General features: G+C 39.7%; 2 protein-coding genes across 2 annotated transcripts; both read left to right on the forward strand.

Annotated features, from left to right (window-relative positions):
- The first annotated feature begins 7835 nt into the window (after window positions 1-7835).
- Window positions 7836-13638, forward strand: LOC116208736 (cyclic nucleotide-gated ion channel 2). The gene is made up of 8 exons (XM_031542286.1): window positions 7836-8055; window positions 8188-8839; window positions 11029-11244; window positions 11350-11669; window positions 12199-12310; window positions 12418-12654; window positions 12763-12849; window positions 12937-13638. Exons 1-8 carry the CDS (start codon window positions 8027-8029, stop codon window positions 13435-13437), a joined length of 2154 nt encoding a protein of 717 aa, XP_031398146.1. The 5' UTR covers window positions 7836-8026; the 3' UTR covers window positions 13438-13638.
- A 675-nt stretch (window positions 13639-14313) lies between these two features.
- LOC116208630 (probable ubiquitin conjugation factor E4) lies at window positions 14314-20060 on the forward strand. Its single transcript, XM_031542160.1, has 16 exons — window positions 14314-15407; window positions 15610-15814; window positions 15980-16131; window positions 16205-16472; window positions 16571-16723; window positions 17039-17242; window positions 17324-17436; window positions 17540-17654; window positions 17793-17882; window positions 17996-18199; window positions 18315-18410; window positions 18529-18651; window positions 19052-19144; window positions 19248-19412; window positions 19523-19612; window positions 19700-20060. Exons 1-16 carry the CDS (start codon window positions 14560-14562, stop codon window positions 19868-19870), a joined length of 3090 nt encoding a protein of 1029 aa, XP_031398020.1. The 5' UTR covers window positions 14314-14559; the 3' UTR covers window positions 19871-20060.
- The last annotated feature ends 670 nt before the right edge of the window (window positions 20061-20730 follow it).

Consider the following 20730-nt stretch of genomic DNA (forward strand, 5'->3'; position numbering starts at 1 on the left):
AAGTCCATTCATTTTACATGAAACTAAATTGCTCGAATCATTTCTTGTTATTCATCTAAAAACTTATGTTTAATAATCTTTTTTTGGCTAAGTCTTATGTTTAATAATCAATTATTGTAGTTCAATGGATGTAATTGGATCTTTTTTTTTTTATGGAGTCTAAGCAAGGATGTCGCCATTGTGACTGCTGCCAAACATCCCCTTGATTGGACAGATTGATTGGATTCCCGATTGGAGCAAAAAGAACAGACACAGAAAACGAATATTCACGGGTGATAACTTCAAGGAAAAAAAAGATAACGCAAAAGAATATTCACGAAAAACCATGATCATGATCACACTTCACTTTTTAGTCATTTTTGAGTTAAAGGTGACACTCCCAAATGAAACCCCACTTTGTAAGAATCTTTGACATGAATTTCATGGAAGTAGAAAATCTAAATCAGATATTGTGGGCATGCAGGTTAGATTAGGGGGCCTCCAAAGGGGGAAATGAACAGAAGTTCCATGTCACGTCGTGCCCAAAGATATAGCAATAAAACATAAAAATGTACGCACGTTATTTGAGAAGCCATGCATTAATTGAAAGACCAATACGTGGCCTAGATGGCTGGTCTATTACCTATCAATGCAAGGGAAAAAAAACAAAATACTAACCCAAATTGATTTAAGCAGTTCGGTATTTGCTCTCCTTAAATAAGATATCGAGTTTGAATCTTGTAAATCCATTCGGGTTTATATATATATATATATATATATATATCACAGATACATATAAAAACTGATGAACCGTAGAGCAGATTTCATCAATTTCTGTTGAGAGTGTATTAGAACAATTATTTATGTATTTCCCGAGCATAACATTATCGAGTATGTTATTACGTGCACACTGTATATATATATATATATATATATATATATATACACCGCATGCAGGGAGAGGACCACATGCATGTTCCTATGTAATGTTTGGCACTCTTGGAAGATAGAGGGATGAAAGTAAACTACAAAGGAAGAAAGAAAGAAAGAAGAAGTTGGGGAACCGTATGGACCATCAGAACATGTTATGCACGCAATTGACTGTTCATATGGCCTGTGTTTATGTCCTCGTCATTTTCTTGTCGCTCATATATATATATATATATATATAATATATATATACATACTGTCTTCCTCTCTCCTCTATACAATTTTCTAGCATTCACACTCCTAGAAATCCTTTGATTAATCTGACATGCTAATTGGAATTAGTACTCAATTATAATTAAATCAGTAACTCTAAAATCAATTACAGATTAAATTAAATCTTCCCATGTATGCAATTCCTTTTTAGAGGATATATATATCTGGTTCTCAATTACATCTTGCAAGTATATATGTCATACGTGAACTAACTTATAAAGAACATCGTGATGCTCTGCAAACGGCGTTTCTAGTTCATCCTAAATGGAATGATGTTGGGCCTAAATCCCGATTTATTCTAGCTGGTGTGGGAACGGGGGAGAAGGCACATTCTTCATCATTTATTAGAATCAGAGAATCGATCGAGACCATCAAGTTGCATTCTTTTCCTCGGCTATGCATTAATTTTGAGTGGCCAAATTTAGCTTTCCTTCAGCACAAGAATCACTTTCACATCCATCTGATGATCATCGAAAAGGCCAAAGAAGGCCAGCAATTCTCGATTGATAGTGGCAGAAGAAGCAGCCAAATTTGGGCAAAGCCGCATTATTGCTTCTCTCTCTCTCTCTCGTGCATTTTGTCTTCAAATTATAAAATGAAGTTATACATGTATCTATCAATATCGTGATTTTAAAAATAAAAGAAAGAAACCCATGATGATATATTATACAGATATATATGATCGATATCGTTATCTCTGTTGATCGCACAAAATCTTTCTTTCTTTCTTTCTTTTTTCTCCTTTCTGGGACCCATCTTGTTCTTGGATTAATCTTTTCTTTTTGGTGGTAATTCTTGGATTAATATATTAGTACGACGAAAACCTCGGCTCTAAATTATAGAATACAATGCAGATAACAAATTACGCTTTCTATAAGTAAATTTTAATCATAGTTTAGGACTTTTGAATCTACTAGTTATTAACATGGATTGGTTCAAGCGGTTCGGCGTTTGTTCCGCTTAAGCCAAGTCTCGTGTTCGAGTTCTTGTCAAAAAATTCATGTTATGAAAGCTTTATACCTTAATGAGTCAACCCGGCTCAACTGAATTACTCGGAGCTCAATTAAACTTTCAGATATCAGATTCACACCGAAAAAAATTTATTATATATAAATAACGTGTTCTAGCTAATAGAAAGAAAGAACCTTCAAACCTAATTGAGACCATTAATACCCAAAAAAAAAATCCTTATCTTTCTGTGACTTGCACTTTTCATCAGTTTTGCCTTATTTTTTTTATTATGAATATTTGTTAATTAAGTTGGTCTTTTAGCTAAAAATTATGATGAGCCGATAAATACGTACTAATTATCAGGTGTATCGTGGAGAGTCAAATGGGTTTTTTTTTTTTTACACTAGCCAATAAAACAATATGTCTACAATGCTATAGGTTTTATACGAGCTTTCAATTCCATCTTCACTTAACAGTTTAAATTTTGAGGTTAGAGATGATTTAAATTCGTATTGACCCACTAGAAATTTAATATGTAGATATACTTCACTTTCATGGTAACATAATTGATTCGTCATTAACGAACTTCGTATGGAATTCCTAAGAAATTTTCAGTCACTAACTGATAATGCCAATTCACGTTATCATATATAATGCAATCTTCTCGAAAACATAGATGTCAATCATCAAAGGGTTAGACTAAAAACAATCCTTTCTATCGGAATTATTGAAGAGGAAGACGACAGTCATCCATTAATATAATCATGAGGTGGACCTTTCCGTTCCTCCTTCGAGCCGGAGTCCGGTCGTTTTCTGTCTCCGTACCATACTCTATGTCGTACCGCTCTTTCTATCAACTCACTTCCAATTCTTCTTTTTCTTTTCCTCCTCATTATTTCTATCCTCGGGAATTATGATTGGTCATCATGATAATTATTATCAAACTGAATCTTCATATATATGATAACGAGAATCGAAAAATCGAACGATTAAGACTAATTATTGGAGGTGGCGTGCTATGAATTCCCGATCAACATGTCCATATGCCTTTTCTTTAGTAAATGAAGCGATCAACTTAAACTGAGAGAAAAGTCTCGATATTAAAATTATTGTAAGAGGGGGAAAGTATTGATTGTGGGGGTGAAAAAAAATATGATTCCTAGATGCATCACTTCCCCTTCTTTTCTGTGGCTAATAATAGTTTGCCTACAGGTTACTTTCCAGGAAAGAGAGGGATGAGGCAAGGAGATCCTTTATTATCATACCTCTTTGTGATTGGAATGAAGGTTCTTTCTCTGCTTCTTGACTTTGCAGCTGCTCAAGAGAGGGTGAAATATCATCCTAGATGCAAATTACTTTCACTCACTCATCTATGTTTTGCTGATGATCTATTTATATTTTTCGATGGATCTGAAAGCTCAGCGATAAAAATTCTAGATACTTTGAGTGTCTTCTACTAGTGGTCTAGCTTGAAGTTTAATCATGACAAAACTGAGTTATATTATGGAGGCATAGAAGACAAAAAAAAATGAGGATTTACTGCACTGCAATGGATTTAAGAAGGGAAACTTACCTGTAAGGTATTTGGGTCTTCCTCTTATTTCTGGAAAGTTATCCTTAGGGAATTGTGAAAATTTGGTGGAAAGGATCGCACTGAAGATAAAAAATTGGACTGTGAAACACCTTTCTTATGCAGAGAGGATTCAACTTATGAATTCGGTTATATTTAGTATGATTTCTTATTGGTGTGCTCACTTTATCTTGCCAAAAAAGGTTATCCATTTAGCTCATCAAAAGTGCAAATCCTTTATTTGGAAGGGCATAGATGAGAACAAAGCTGACGGCAAGCTGAGCTGGAATGAAGTTTGTTTGCCTAAAGGAGAAGGAGGCTTAGGCATCTGGAATATAGAGGAATGAAATAAAACTTGTGTTTTGAGGAGTATATGGATTATTTTGACTAATGTAAGTTCATTGTGGGTCACTTGGGTGAAGCGACACCTAATCAAGAGAAGATATTTTTGGACGTTAAAAGTTCGTGGGGATTGTACTTGGAATTGGAGGAAGATCCTTCAACTTAGACCTATTGTTGAACCTTTGTTTAAGAAATTTGCGGGGGATGCGTCAACTATAAGTTTCTGGCATGATTGATGGATACCTGTGGGACTTCTAGCCCTATACTGTACTCGGGGTCTACAGTGCTTTCCTACTATAAAGAGTCATGAGCTGATTTGTCATGTCCTCAATAATGGTAGTTGGCAATGGCCAAGGAGCATTGATCCTTAGTTTGAGGAAATAAAGCGCTTGGTAGACACCTATTTTCCATGGATTCACAGACCATGTTATTTGGCTCCCACGTAGATCTGGACCCTATACAATAACAAGTGCACGGGAAAGTCTTCGAAACAAACGTTCTAAGGTTACATGGCAAAAAGCGGTATGGTTTGTTGGCCACCTCCCCAAGGCTTCTTTCATTAGTTGGTAAGCTTAACAGGTTAAGCACTAAGGATCGAATGCTTAAATGGAGAGTGTCCATTCCAACCCCTCAATGTGAGTTTTGCAGCGACTATGAGGAAACGATGGATCATCTATTCTTTGGGTGCATGATTACTAGAGGGATTTGGTGCAGCTTATTGTGCGAATAGGACATGTTGGACAACCAACAAATTGGGAACTTGAACTTTAATGGGTTTCAAACTTGAAAGGTAGGTCACTTGATATTACTACATAGAGACTCCTCTGGACCATAGACATCTACATGATATGGAACGAAGGGAACTTGAGAATATTTGAGAAGAAATTAGCAAGCGTAGTACATTTAGTGCTCCGTGCCATCAGGTTTTTGAAGATGAATTGTTATCAATTCTAAATGTACATTTTAAGTTGTCTAGATATTTCATAACTCAAAGTTTCAGGTTATAGTTTCTCTGAGTTTGTATTTTGGATGAGTGAACTCTTGTACGTTTTTTTTGCTTAATGAAAATTACACCACTTATCAAAAAAAAGAAGAAGAAGGAAAGATTCCTAAGTAGCTAGATAGCTTGGTTGAAATATTGGACATGAGAGGTAGCAGGTGACAAGGATTTGCAGGAAATATATGTATGGAGCGTTAACACATGTGGTGGAGATCATCAGTCTCTGCCACCCAACCCCAACATTATTATAATATTTATATTATATCAAATATCTCCTTTTATTTTGATGAATATATTATATCAAATATCAAACCAATTGAAGGGAACTACAAAAAAGAAAATAATAATAATAATAATAATAATAATAGTAGTAGTAGTAGTATGACCTCTCTAAATATTCTGTGCTTATAGGCCCTCTATTTGTTCTCCTAATCTATATATCTCAGTTCATTAACGTTGTCCATCCTTTTTCTAGCCAGGGCTTCAAAATTAATTTTATCTACTTAAAGTGATTATCTCCGAGTTTCTTTCATAACTCGTTTCGATTCGGGATTGCAAAGGTTAGAAGGGATGGGTTATGATGATTATAATATAAATTCGTATTATAACTTTTCATTATTCACCCTTGCATAACCTCCCTTAGCCCACTATCCAAACAAGCAGTTGAAGTATATAATTTGGCACTGCATCGATCATTCATATTTACAAATAACCTTTGCGGTTACAAGGGAAAAAAACAAATAATAACTCAGCAGAGTTGGAATTTAGGTGTCAAGCAAATACGAGGTCATGGTAAGATAGCTAGCTAGCTTGTAATATTTTCCCTCAGAACATCCCCGCATTGGATGGCTCTTTATTATGCATTTTATTCCCCTTTGTACGTAACCAATAGTAATATATTTTACAGGATAAAGGTAAAATTATTGCTACATTGACTATCTTATCGATCCTTGTAGTTAATTAGTCAGGATGCGATATCATTATCAGATATTTTTTTCAGGCTAACCTACCGGATAATAATGCACTTAATAGGAAGAAAAAGACAGTAGCTTCCTAATGTATTTATTGCGCGAGGACAAGCAATATTAATTAACCAGATCAAGGAGTATGTATTCCTTTAGCTCTCGGTTGTTTTTATGTAAGAAAATGCAATATGCACTCGATCGATTGGTAGCTATTGTGCGTGCATGACTTCGTTCAAAGAAAAGGGTAATCTTGGTGGAATATCATCCCTCATCGTCGTCATGGCTCTTCAATGGCAGAAACTGAAACACGTACTATATATATATATATATATATATATAGAGAGAGAGAGAGAGAGAGAGAGAGATATCATGTGTGTGCATGTAATTTATAGAGAGCAAGCTAGCAGTTTCTTGAAACATAAATATTATGTATACCGGAACCTGTAATGTGACGTACAGACATGCATGTGAGGGGAGAATCAAAACTGATGAAAAGCTAAGAAGAGAGAACAGGATATGCCGATAAGTAACTTTACTGGATTCCTCATGAATACGCATATTTCCTTACCAGCCATAGGAGAGTTTATAGCTACGTACACACATGCATACATACGGATATTCCTTTCATGCCTCGGGTTTTCGATTTAAGAATTCAGTGCAGTAGAAAAAGGTGCATTTGTATTCGAATATACGTTTCTCCGAACAGGGAAATTTAAACAATATACATTAATTGAAGAACACTACAATCGATCGAGAAGAAGTTGTCGGAACAAACAAATATTCACGGTGTCCTGATTCGTGTATCCATGAATACTGAATCCCGACTTACAAACAAATATTTGGTTCTATACAGTGTCCCAAACTAGGAGAACAACGTGACCGCATTCCACCTTTTAATCCCATGTAAGAGAAAGTTTTCTTGTTATTATTATTATTATTATTATTATTATTATTTTCTACATTGTACTATCCCTGGTGATCGATGCATATCTGCAGTTGGAATGATTCTGTAAGTGGAAGGGCAGAGTTTCTTTAATTAGTGAAGCCACGGATGACATATTTATAAGACAAGCGCATTTACGAATCTTGCGTTGCTTTCGGTAACATTCGAGCAGTTAATGTCATCGATCGCAGTATTTTCTGCGCAGTGAAACGAGAAAACATATGTGTGCATAAACGTACGGAATTGCAATGGACATATTTTTTTTTTATAGATGGTGGTCAGGGTATCTGTAGTTAACTATCTCAAAAAAGAAAAATCATGATCTTTTATCAAAATATAGCGTAACGTAATGAAGTGCATTTTTATATAATAATTAAGAGATTTTAAATTTAATATTTATCGTGAGATTGTTCGCATTCCATCATTAATTATTATAATTTTTATTTTAATGTAATAAGAGAGCATTTGATTTCAGAGTTGAAGTAACTTTGATTTTAATTTTGATTGTGAAAAAGGACAAATGAGATGGTATTATAAATTTGATTTGAAAAACATGTATTTTTATTGTTTAGCGGGTAAAGTTAAAATCAAAATCATAATTCTAAAACTAGTTTCAAATATCAAACGGGCCTAAGTCATTGTGTCTATGATTATTATAATAGGAAAAAATCATCTGTGTTTTGCATTTAAAGAGAGGGTGCAGTGGTGTGGTCCCCACCCTCGACCATCACATGCGGCGGGAGCGGCAGAGAGCAGTCAATTTCCCCTCAAGTCGGACCGGACGACCGGGGAGGGCCCCAATCTCCACGCACCACCACCATCGCCACCGCCAGCACCATTGTGTTCCGTGACCGTCTCTTCAATCGTCAACCTCACACCTCTTCTTCCCACAACTGTACTCTCCTCTCTCCTTTCTCTCTCTCTCTCTCCTTCATGTGCTACGGGACACATCTCTCTAATACAGTCCCTCCAAATTAAAACTCTCACTCCCCTGACTCCTCTCTCTGTGTTCGTCTCGATCTCTCCCACTCATCTGATCTCAAGCTCTTTTCCATGGTTCCTCTCCCACAATCATGGCTCTCTTCCGCTTCTCCCTCCCACGGTCTGCATACCCACCTCTGCTTCCCCTCTGTTAATTAATTAACATCTCTAATTCCCAGTCCCACCACTATTAACGTCGTACGTCTCTGTGTCTGTTAATGTTTTCTCCGGCGGTTTGGGTTCGATTTTGCAGGTGGATTGGACGGCTGGGGCTGCAGAAGCAGAGCGGTAGTGACGATATCGCGGAGAGTGACAGCAGCGGAGGAGACGACAGTACCAACCCGGTGGTCTTCAACTCCATCGAGTGCTACGCCTGCACCCAAGTAGGCGTCCCCGTCTTTCACTCCACCAGCTGGGACGGCGCCCACCAGCCTGAATGGGAGGCCTCCGCCGGCTCCTCCCTCGTCCCCATCCAGAACCGGAAGCGCTCCGGGGGTTCCGGATCCTGTACCGGCCGCAGGCCCAGCTCCGGGCCCTTCGGCGGCGTCCTCGACCCCCGCAGCAAGCGCGTGCAGAGGTGGAACCGCGGGTTCCTCCTCGCCCGGGGGATGGCCCTTGCCATCGACCCGCTCTTCTTCTACGCGCTCTCTATCGGTAGGGGCGGCGTCCCCTGCCTCTACATGGACGGCGGGCTTGCAGCCATCGTGACGGTGCTCCGGACTTGCGTCGACGCCGTCCACCTCTTCCACCTGTGGCTCCAGTTCAGGCTGGCCTATGTGTCCAGGGAGTCGCTTGTGGTGGGCTGCGGGAAGCTCGTGTGGGACCCATTGGCCATCGCCTCTCACTACGTCCGCTCCCTCAAGGGGTTCTGGTTCGACGTCTTCGTCATCCTTCCGGTGCCACAGGTGAGCCCTCCCCGCGCCCCCACCCACCCCCCCCCCCCCCCCCCCCCCCCCCCCAACCCAAACCCCAAAAACGATTTTTACTTCCTTTCCGTCTTTGGCCACTCCGGCTGTCCAATGACAAACATGGCACGTACGTCACGACCGTAATTGTCCGCAGAGGTAGTTGCGTAGGTGATGCCTTTTTCTGACGGCATCAGAAAGATTCACCCATGTTGTCCATGCAACAAGAAAAGGCCTCAACTCGGGCGTTAATACCAAAAAAGGACGTCTTCTTTGCTAATTAATTCGGTTAATAAATGATATTAGGCTTCCAGATAATTAAGTTGGTTCAAACGGATCGACATTTGTTATCTTGGACTCGGGTTCAAGTCTTATGAATAAATGTTGTGAGAGTTTTACTCATTAGTGAACCGATCCACCTCTAACTGAATTAGTCGGGGTTCAATAGACTTCTAGATATTATGGTATACACAAAAAAAATAATATTAAGTGTTGGTATTTGTCTCGATTAAGTTAAGAAAACAATAACCAAATAAGATGAAAACACAAACACGTTCCAATTAATCGATTGTGTTTAAGAGCTTGTTCGGAAGCGGAGGGGAAAGGGAGAGAATGCTATATAAAATTTTCAAAATTTTCCTCACACAAATTTCTCTCTATACAGTGGAATAATCTCTTGGCTCTGTATTGTATTTTTTCGTTTACAATTATTGTCAATGCATAGAAGAATATGATCAATCGGGATTAGTCTCCATCAATTGACATTTGGTTGAGCATTTCTACGGTTTTATTGAAAAAAAAAAAAGAACTTGGCATTTCACTAGGACTCAATTCAAGACATGGGAGCATGTAATATATATATATATATATAGATGCGTGTATTCTTTTATAAGTATAAATATATATATATATATTTATATACATTAGTTTCTTGTGAAATCAATGTCTTTGTTTTTCCTAATAAATTATGCGCAGCCTCAAAGTTCGAGCTGCTGGTCCCATTTATTGCACAGTTGCTCAAATTATGAGTTCATAAAAGGGCAGTGTTCTGTATGGCTAAGGCTACCTCTCGTGTCATCAACCCCACCATTTACAGTATCAATTTTTCTTTTTCCTCTAGCGAACGAAATAAAATTCTAGATTGCGTTTGGTTTCAGAATTAAAGTAACTTTGATTTTGATTTTGATTTTAATTGTGAAAAATGACAAATGAGATGGTATTATAAATTTGACTTGGGAAACTTATGTTTTTGTTATGCAGTGGGTAGAGTTAAAATTAAAATCATGATTTTAAAATCAAACTCTAAAATCAAACGGGCCCTAGTAAAGTTCAGTAGGTTTCGGCTAAATTATGTATAAGAAGGGTCAGTCTAGTAAAGGCTTTCAATCGTGGATTTGAATTCACAATACTCAAAATTCGACACGCATACATTATTAATTCTAAATATGATCCCCGCCATCTATCGTTTTCCACTTTCCGTAGTCGTTCTGAAGCAGAATATTGAGTGAGCTGTTGGGTCCCTCATGCAGAGTATTATTGCTGCAGCTCCCTCCTTTGTTTTCGCTATCTATATATAGCTTCCCCCCCTCATCCTTGACTTTCTGGCAAAACACTGCACATGTTTACTTGAAGTATTATTTACATATTTCTTGTCTCTGTAACCATCTGATCGATTTTAACTATCTAAAGATGATCCGACAGCTACATAGGCAAGTAAGAAAAGTTGAAGTGGACGTAGAAGCCATTCATAGTTTTCAATATAACATAAGCTTGCTCGCAGTACAAAGATCAGATATTTACGCGAACCAGCAAATGAGTAGCAGTCAATAGCTTCGTAACTAAAGACCTTCAGATGGTCACCAATAGCCGGACCATTTCGCATAACATACACCTTGTTTTATTTTTTTATTTTTGCCAGATGCATATATTACACTTAAATTATATATGTGGGCAAATTATTAAGTCTCTAAGATTGTGTACAGATGAAAGAAGAAAACAGGGTCCAAGAAGTGGCCAATGTTTTGATTTCTTTGTTTTCCTATTTTCTTTGCTCAAGAAACTTCCGATGTTCAAATCAGAATCGAAACTTATATTTGGTGGCCCTGAAATCATACTCTGGAAACTCACAGGGATCCATTAACTCTCGATATTTATGTTGCTCATACTACCTTTGTTTTCTTCTTTTGCAGGCTGTGTTCTGGTTAATAGTACCGAAACTGATCAGAGAAGAGCAGATTAAGCTGATAATGACGATACTCCTATTAATCTTCTTGTTCCAGTTCCTGCCTAAGGTCTACCACAGCATTTGCCTAATGAGGAGAATGCAAAAGGTCACAGGCTATATATTCGGCACCATTTGGTGGGGTTTCGGCTTGAACCTTATCGCCTACTTCATCGCTTCACATGTAAGCCCATCTTAGATTTTCACCAGTAAATTAGAATTAGATCTTCGTTCAGTTCTGTTCCCCTAGAGTCATCACTAACAAGAATTACAATGTATTACACTGCAGGTTGCCGGCGGGTGCTGGTACGTGCTTGCTATACAACGAGTCGCTGCGTGTCTGAGGCAGCAGTGTGAGAGAAGCGGTACCTGTAATCTCTCCCTTTCTTGCTCGGAAGAGGTATGTTACCAGCTTCGTTTACCAGCAGGCATCATGGGGAACCCATGTGGTAGCAACTCCACTGCAAAAGTTATTAGAAGGCCTTTGTGTTTAGATGTGAACGGGCCATTCAATTATGGTATCTATCAGTGGGCTCTTCCCGTTATTTCTAGCAACTCCATTGCTGTCAAGATCCTTTATCCCATATTTTGGGGCCTGATGACTCTCAGGTAAGTTTAAAACCCCAGGGATCTCAAGCGATTTTCCTGGATTTCTTGACACCTGAGTAGATTCGGGGCCGTTTGGATTCAAAGTTAAAGTTACTAGCCTGTTTGTTTTCAGAGTTACAATCACAAAAACTTTAACTTTAACTTTAACTCAACCCACTACACAACAAAAATACACATTTCCCAAGTCAACTTTAACTTTAACTCAACACACTATACAACATTTGTACTTTTCCACAATCAAAATCAAAGTTACTTTGACTCTGAAACCAAACGCCTCATTTGATTTTAATTTTAATTTTGATTGTGGAAAAGGATAAATGAGATGTGATTATAAATTTGACTTGGGAAACGTGTGTTTTTGTTTTGTAGTGTGTTGAGTTAAAGTTCAAGTTAAAATTTTTGAATTGAGAAATGTATATTTTTGTTGTGTAGTGTGTTGAGTTAAAGTTAAAGTTAAAGTTAAAATCAATAAACTCTTAATCCAAACGGGGCAGAAATGTCTGAATCTGAATTGTCGTTATGATTGCAGCACCTTCGGGAATGATCTCGAACCTACAAGTCACTGGATGGAGGTGGTCTTCAGCATATGTATCGTTCTGAGCGGTCTCCTTCTATTCACTCTATTGATTGGAAATATTCAGGTCAGTTAAGTCACGATGCAAGCTCTAATGTTTCCATTAGAATAATTACCTGTGACTTCCAAATAGAGGCGTAACTTGACATCGAGTGCTTGATATTTCTCAAAAAGGTATTTCTCCATGCTGTGATGGCGAAGAAGAGGAAGATGCAGCTGAGGTGCCGGGATATGGAGTGGTGGATGAGGAGGAGGCAGCTGCCCTCCCGTCTAAGGCAGAGAGTGCGCCACTTTGAGCGGCAGAGGTGGGCAGCGATGGGTGGCGAAGATGAGATGGAGTTGATCAAAGACTTGCCCGAGGGGCTTCGAAGAGACATCAAAAGATATCTTTGCTTAGACCTCATCAAGCAGGTAAACTCGATACTAGTCCCCATGCTCTAATCGGCACAATAGCCTGCATTTTAGAGCGGCCACAGTTCTAAGTTATCTTCAATGTCTGGATTGTTTTCATGGTTCCAGGTGCCGCTGTTCCACAATTTGGATGATCTTATTCTCGACAACATATGCGACCGAGTTAAGCCCCTCGTCTTCTCGAAAGACGAAAAGGTTTCAACTCTCAGCTTCACATATTAATTCCCCTATATATGACTGCAAACTCACCGGTATGTCTGACAATTGCTTCAATCTCAACAGATAATCAGGGAAGGAGATCCTGTGCAGAGAATGGTGTTCGTAGTCCGCGGACGAGTTAAACGGAGCCAAGGACTAAGCAAGGGCATGGTGGCCACGAGCATGCTCGAATCGGGAGGCTTCCTAGGCGACGAGCTTCTCTCTTGGTGCCTCCGCCGCCCGTTCATAGACAGGCTCCCTGCATCTTCGGCAACGTTCGTGTGCATGGAATCAATCGAAGCGTTTGGACTCGATGCCAACCACCTGCGCTATATCACCGATCACTTCCGATACAAGTTTGCCAATGAGAGGCTCAAGAGGACCGCAAGGTACTATTCCTCCAACTGGCGGACTTGGGCAGCTGTGAACATCCAATTCGCGTGGCGGCGTTACTGGACAAGGACCCGGGGGCATGCGGTCTCCCCAGTGAGCAGTAGCGGTGACGCGGGCAACAGTAGTGAGCGGCGGCTACTCCAATACGCAGCAATGTTCATGTCGATTCGCCCGCACGACCACCTCGAATAAAAAGGCCATAGCTCGGTCGGATTAATTTTTGATTTATTCTGTTTTGGATATGTCGCATCATTCCGGTTCATTCTTACGAGGTGGTCCATGTTGTGACTTGTCAATAATAATGTCTTTATTCAAATAAACTAAATTAAGATTGAGTCCGTTGATTCATCATAATTTCGCAAAAAGATATGAACTTTTATGTTGTCTTCACAAGATCGAAGCATTTCTCACTTGAAATTTCGATTACCTTTTTTGATGCATATGGCATGTATACATCCCGAAATAATAACGAAGAGGTAAGTGTTTAAGGTCCTAATTTCAAATCTTTTTTTTTTTGGGAAAAATTCTCTTTTTTGGGTAAATTAATTTCAAATTTTCTTTCACTATAGTTCTTCCTTTTTTTTAAGCAAAAAAAATGTTGAATAAGAACCTTTAACACATTATTTGGTTTTAGAGTATAATTTTAATTAAATTCTACTTATTTTCAATTCAACAACACAGTTGTTACTTTTCATTTTTCTTTAATTTTTTAACCATTTCATTTAATTTTTAATATTAAATTCTCTCAACTACTAATTACGTTTTTCATAATTTAACGACACAATTATTATTTTCTATCAATTATTCATTACTTTTTTTTACACTTTTTCTCATAATTCAACAATATAATCATTACAATTCAATTATATATATATATATATATAAAAAGCTGGGTAGAGCCAAAAAAGTCATAAAATTCGCGGGACTCACTTTTATGGAAAATAAATATTAATATTCAAATTTATTATTTTTTTGGCAAAATTTCCCCCCTCGGTGTAAACGGCGGCGTTTCACCCACCAGTTCTACAAGCTACTGCAGCTTCGGTGTCTCCTATATTGACTGGATTTTCACATTTCTTTCCGCCGAAGTCTCCGTAGAGCCCAAATTCTCCGTTCCGTTTCGCCGAGAAAATCCTTCGCTTATCACGAAGCTCTCAGCTCCGTCGATCAAATTGTTCAATCTCGGAACCGCCATGGATTCCTCAGAGCATCCTTGACCTTTATCAATCAATCAGTCGCATTCATCCAGCTCGTTTCCCGGCGAAGTTTGATCGGAGAACCTGATTCGGTCACGTTCCTCGGACCGCCGCAGCCATGGCGACCGCGAAGCCCCAGAGGTCCCCACAAGAAGTCGAGGACATAATCCTTCGGAAGATATTCCTCGTAACCCTAAACGATTCAGCCGAGACGGACTCGAGGACCGTCTATCTGGAGCTCACAGCTGCGGAGCTTCTCAGCGAGGGCAAGGACTTGAGGCTGTCCCGCGACCTGGTGGAGCGGGTACTGATTGATCGCCTCTCTGGAGGCTTCCAATCCGCTGAGCCTCCTTTCCAGTACCTGATTGGCTGCTACCGCCGTGCGTACGATGAAGGTAAGAAGATGACATCCATGAAAGATAAGAACTTGAGATCGGAGATGGAGCTTGTCGTCAAACAAGCTAAGAAGTTAATTGTTTCGTACTGTCGCATCCATCTGGCGAATCCGGAGCTCTTTGGAAGTTCCAGCCCTAGTGATTCTACTAGAAAATCGAATGTTTCGCCGCTTTTGCCCTATGTTTTCGGTGAAGTGGCTAGCACAATTGACGCCTTTGGAGGGGCTGGGACTAGTGAAGGTGTCAAGCCACCTCCGGGGTTCGTGGACGAGTTCTTTCGGGATTCCGATTTCGACAGCTTGGACCCGGTATTGAAGCAACTGTACGAGGACTTGAGAGGGAGTGTGCTTAAGGTGTCTGCTTTGGGTAACTTTCAGCAGCCACTCAGGGCATTGATGCTCTTAGTGAGTTTCCCGGTTGGCGCAAAGTCTTTAGTGAATCACCCTTGGTGGATACCCAAAGGTGCTTACTTGAATGGGCGTGTTATCGAGATGACCAGCATTCTGGGCCCTTTTTTCCATGTCAGTGCGCTACCTGATCATACCATATTCAAAAGCCAACCTGATGTAGGGTAAGTGCTATATTGTGATCCTGTGGACTGGAATCGAGCTTAGTACACATTACTGCTGTCCCAAATCCCGCCATTCCATTTCTTCTGATACTGTTTAAGCAAATATATGGACCATTGGAATGGGCATTGCCGTGTTTGCTGTTGCATTGCGTTGTTTGATTTATTTAAGGGGCTGAGATAATGTTGTTTCTTAAAATGCCAGACAACAGTGTTTCTCTGAAGCTTCAACTCGTAGGCCGGCAGATCTCTTATCTTCATTTACTACAATCAAGACCGTTATGAATAATTTGTATGATGGGCTGTCTGAGGTTCTTCTTGCTCTTCTAAAAAACACTGAAACTCGTGAGAATGTACTTGAGTATCTCGCAGAAGTAATCAACAAGAATGCCTCCAGGGCTCATATCCAGGTAAATTTTCCTTTCTCCGTTAAATTGCACTTTCAGGAAGGTGTTGATTTCAAGTCATACCCTAATGACACGACCAGTGCCTCTCCTGAGCTTAAATTGCCCATCTGAGCCTATTTTGCATTTTCTCGTATCCTGAATTTTGTTGCATGTTTTCTTTTGCCTCAGGTTGACCCTCTATCCTGTGCGAGTTCAGGAATGTTTGTGAATCTCAGTGCTGTCATGCTTCGACTTTGTGAGCCATTTTTAGATGCAAATTTGACAAAAAGGGACAAAATTGATCCAAAATATGTATTTTACAGCGATCGCTTGGATTTGAGGTAAATTCTTCTTCCTGGGACATCTGCACTTTCAAACTTTTCTGCTGCTGATGGTACTTATCAATTTTTATAGACCATTGACTGCTCTGCACGCATCATCGGAAGAAGTGGTTGAATGGATTAATAGAGAAGATCCTGGGAAGAACAAAAGTACTGGTCAAAATAATGAGGGTGAAAATCGCTTGTTACAATCTCAACAAGCGAGCAGTTCCGGCAGTGGACAATTAAGTAATGTTGGAAAGCCAAAATATCCCTTTATCTGTGAATGCTTCTTTATGACGGCAAGGGTCCTCAACCTGGGTCTTTTGAAAGCATTTTCTGACTTCAAGCATCTAGTTCAGGTAAGCATGTCTGGGATAACTATATAAATATATTTTTTATCTGAGATATTGCGCCTATGGCCATCGGTTACTTGATTTTATGTTGTTGATCTGAGCAGGACATCTCCAGATGTGAGGACGCTTTATCTACCTTTAAAGCCTTGCAAGGGCAATCACCTTCTCCACAATTGGATTCGGAAATTTCTCGCCTAGAAAAGGAAATAGAGCTATATTCTCAAGAGAAACTTTGTTCCGAGGCTCAGATACTGAGGGTGTGTCTACATTCTCTCCTCACTTTAAGAGTCGCAGACCACTCCTAGATACATACCTACAAAGAAATGGTGGTCAAGAGCAAACGGCCTTCCACTTTGTATTTTAATATCTTTTCATCAAGTTGTTTCTAGGAAGAACAAAGCTACATTTATTGTAAAAATATTTCCCTGTTTTGCTAATATGACGGTAAGGTAATATTGGGGAGGAAGTAGAAGATGCAGCATCGAATAAAATTCGAAAAAGTCCTTGTTAACGGGAGACTTACTTTCTTTCATTTGATTTCTCAAGAATGATTTTCTTTCCTTTTGTTAAAGGATGGAGAACTCATTCAACGAGCACTGTCTTTCTACCGGTTAATGGTGGTTTGGCTGGTTGGGATGGTTGGCGGATTCAAGATGCCACTGCTGTCAGATTGTCCAATGGAATTCGCATGCATGCCGGAACATTTTATTGAAGATGCCATGGAGCTGCTGATCTTTGCTTCACGCATTCCAAAAGCTCTGGATGGAGTTATGCTGGTATACTGTAACTTCTCTTTATATTGTGTCAATGTGTTTGCATGTATTAGCTCATTTTCTCTTTTCATTATGCATTGGCAGGACGATTTTATGAATTTTATAATCATGTTCATGGCAAGTCCACAATACATCAGAAACCCTTACCTTAGGGCAAAGATGGTTGAAGTCCTGAATTGTTGGATTCCTCGTAGAAGGTAGTTGATGTTTCTATCTATTCAGAAATAGTTAACTCCGCTTGACAGTCCCTTCCATAACTTAGTCTGGGTGACTGAGGTCTTTCTATCATGAATTCTGCAGTGGTTCATCTATAACAGCTTCTCTATTTGAGGGACACCAACTTTCTCTTGAATACCTCGTGAGGAATCTTTTGAAGCTTTATGTGGATATTGAGTTTACTGGTTCTCATACTCAGGTGCTTGCAACTTTATTGTTCTCGCCTTTTCATTTACTATGATCATCTTGATAAATTAGTTATCATCAACACCTTTCTTTCTTATTCTCTTTGGCAAATTCTTTTTCTGCATTTGTTGATATCCTAGTGTGCTTGCAGTTTTATGACAAGTTCAGCATTCGGCATAATATAGCGGAGCTTCTTGAGTACCTGTGGCAAGTTCCCAGTCACCGGAATGCTTGGAGACAGGTTAAATTATCATCTTCATTTTCTTACTGATGATATTATATGTATGCATCGTCAATGTTCAATTGCGTATCCTTCCCTGTCCGTCTGAGGTGATAAATTAATTGACGTTGCAGATCGCAAAGGAAGAGGAAAAGGGCGTTTATCTTAATTTCCTGAATTTCCTGATAAATGATAGCATCTTCCTTCTTGATGAAAGTCTCAACAGAATTCTTGAACTAAAAAAGCTGGAAGCAGAGATGGCTAACACAGTAGAATGGGAAAGAAGACCAGCACAGGAGAGGCAAGAGAGAACTCGATTATTCCACTCTCAAGAAAATGTGAGTTTGCTGATTTGTCTACTCAATCCAAAAGCACCTTTGGTTACTTGAATAGACATACATGTTGGAAAAGAAGTTGGATTGGACTGTAATGTAACATGCTACATGTCTGCAGCTCATCCGGATGGATATGAAATTAGCAAATGAAGATGTGAGCATGCTGGCATTCACTTCAGAGCAAATAACTGTCCCTTTTCTGCTTCCTGAGATGGTAAATAAAGCCTTTCCTCTATGTCTGCTTTCCCTAACAGCTTGTTACTGTGTTAACAAGAATCCTGCTTTATTTTTTTCACTAGTTTTATGTTTGGTGATTTTCTTTCCCCTTTCAGGTTGAAAGAGTGGCCAGCATGCTTAATTATTTCCTGTTGCAACTTGTGGGTCCGCAAAGGAAATCTCTTAGTCTGAAAGATCCAGAGAAGTATGAATTTCGTCCAAAAGAGTTACTTAAGCAGGTCCGTATTGGTTAATTTTAACCTTCTTTCTTTTTTTGTCTGGTCATATTTAAATGGGCTACTTTGCTGATTTAAATGATAATCAGAGTCTGTTTCTTAGCTATTGTAACATTTGATAAATCGAAAATGATTAATCATGAATAATTTAATGCCATCTCATGGGGTGAGATTGGCCAAACTCCCTCGAGTCCCTTAGCTATGATATGAACTGGAGTGGAAACCCATCATGGATTCATGTCGCTCCATTATGGCATAAATGTGGTAGTTACGATCGTAACATGCTGGTGTGACTTCTCATTGGGTGACAGTCCGATCCCATGAAAAGCAACCTCGAGATTGCAATTTGGATATTTCCCTGCATCTGTAATATGCATGATACCATTTTCCTCCTGGGTGGTAGATTGTTCGCGTATATGTTCATCTAGCTCGGGGCGATGCAGAAAATATCTTCCCAGCAGCGATCTCCAGAGATGGTCGATCATATAATGAGCAGGTAAATGGCTGAGCCAGTACGCTACTCTCTGTGGAAGGATGATGTTTTTTGGCTTCTAGAATTGTTCATTCGACGCCAACTGATTGTTTTGAGAATGTTCCAGTTGTTTGGTGCTGCAGCAGATGTTCTTCGAAGAATCGGAGAAGATGGGAGGGTTATACAAGAATTCTTAGATCTTGGTGCGAAAGCTAAAGTGGCGGCTACTGAGGCCATGGACACTGAAGAGACTCTCGGAGAGATTCCAGATGAATTCCTTGACCCAATTCAAGTATGTACTACAGTTTAATGTTTCGGTATCATGATTCCTTTTGGTGTGGCGGACCAATGTCTGTCTCTAGGTTTATCTCTCATTGATTGTACCATTTTATGTTTCTGCAGTACACGTTAATGAAGGATCCAGTGATATTACCTTCGTCGAAAATCACGGTGGACCGGCCAGTGATTCAGAGGCATCTTCTCAGTGATAGTGTATGTACACCCGATGTATATTATTCTATTAGCCGTTCACAAATCTTTCCACCTGTGTTTTGTGTTGACTGAAGCGGTGAATTGCAGACTGACCCATTCAACCGATCCCACCTCGCTGTGGACATGCTGATCCCGAACACCGAATTGAAGGCAAGAATCGAAGAGTTTGTCAGGTCGAAGAAGCATGGGGAAGGACTGCCATTGCAAGCTGAGAAGGGGGTGATTCATACTAGCGGCGATGAGATGCTCATTGATTAGGGGTAGAATCAGCCAGTGAAGCATGCTGGCTGCTGTTGAGTGTGTCTTTTCCTCGGCAAACTTCATTGCAAGTAGATGGTCTATTTAATATGATGGTCTCAATCGATTTCTTTTCTAAATTATATCATGTTTTGGTTTTATATGTATGTATCAGAGAATACTGATTAATTTTTACTCAAAAGACTGGGGGGTCTGGGGAGTCTGATGAGGTCTGGGCCAGCCAGCCCCGGAAAAGCCATCCCCGTATGAAGGCTTGATGGTGCACCTGCCCGAGTCTTGTGCGTGATTGGGCGTTGACTGCTTTTCGGAGGGGCTACCTCTAGCCCCTGCGAAAGTGCTTTTCTTTCTTATAAGCTGTGCTTGCGGCCTTGTACTGGGGTTTTATTTCAGATTTGCGTGGAGCCCTTACTAAGGGCTTTTTTTTTAAAAAAAAAAAAAAACAAAATTTCTCAAATTCGTTGGACGGGTCAACAGATGGTACTCGAATGGCTCGTTCCTCCCAACGGGACATAACCTTTTGTATTAGTCTCAACAGTGATTTTTATTGGGGGGTTCAATATTTGGTCTGACCGGGATTTTTCTTGGGCTGCTTCAGATGCGTGCACTGATGGTGGGACTTTATAGATATATATATATATATAGAAACTCTCCATAATATAACCTTCAATTCAAACAATTGCGTGAGTCATTTGGCCTCACCAGAGTGTGGAGCATTCAATATGTCCTTCACTTTTCATGGCAATCAGCGGGTGCCTTCACTTACTTATGGCACTTTGACGAGCAAGGCCAGTGACGGGCCCAAGTGGGACAATAACGGGGCTTCGCGGACCAACAATGGGCCTGAATGGGATGAGCAATCC

This window comes from Punica granatum, chromosome 5, assembly GCF_007655135.1.
Source record: "Punica granatum isolate Tunisia-2019 chromosome 5, ASM765513v2, whole genome shotgun sequence".
NCBI lineage: Eukaryota > Viridiplantae > Streptophyta > Magnoliopsida > Myrtales > Lythraceae > Punica > Punica granatum.

Coding starts and splice junctions, on each gene's coding strand:
- LOC116208736 (XM_031542286.1), top strand. CDS start 8,027: ATGGCTCTCTTCCGCTTCTCCCTCCCACG. Junction 8,840..11,028: donor TCATCCTTCCGGTGCCACAG/GTGAGCCCTCCC, acceptor CTTCTTTTGCAG/GCTGTGTTCTGGTTAATAGT. Junction 12,850..12,936: donor TCTTCTCGAAAGACGAAAAG/GTTTCAACTCTC, acceptor CAATCTCAACAG/ATAATCAGGGAAGGAGATCC.
- LOC116208630 (XM_031542160.1), top strand. CDS start 14,560: ATGGCGACCGCGAAGCCCCAGAGGTCCCCACAAGAAGTCGAGGACATA. Junction 17,655..17,792: donor TTACTGGTTCTCATACTCAG/GTGCTTGCAACT, acceptor GTGTGCTTGCAG/TTTTATGACAAGTTCAGCAT. Junction 18,200..18,314: donor TATTCCACTCTCAAGAAAAT/GTGAGTTTGCTG, acceptor ACATGTCTGCAG/CTCATCCGGATGGATATGAA.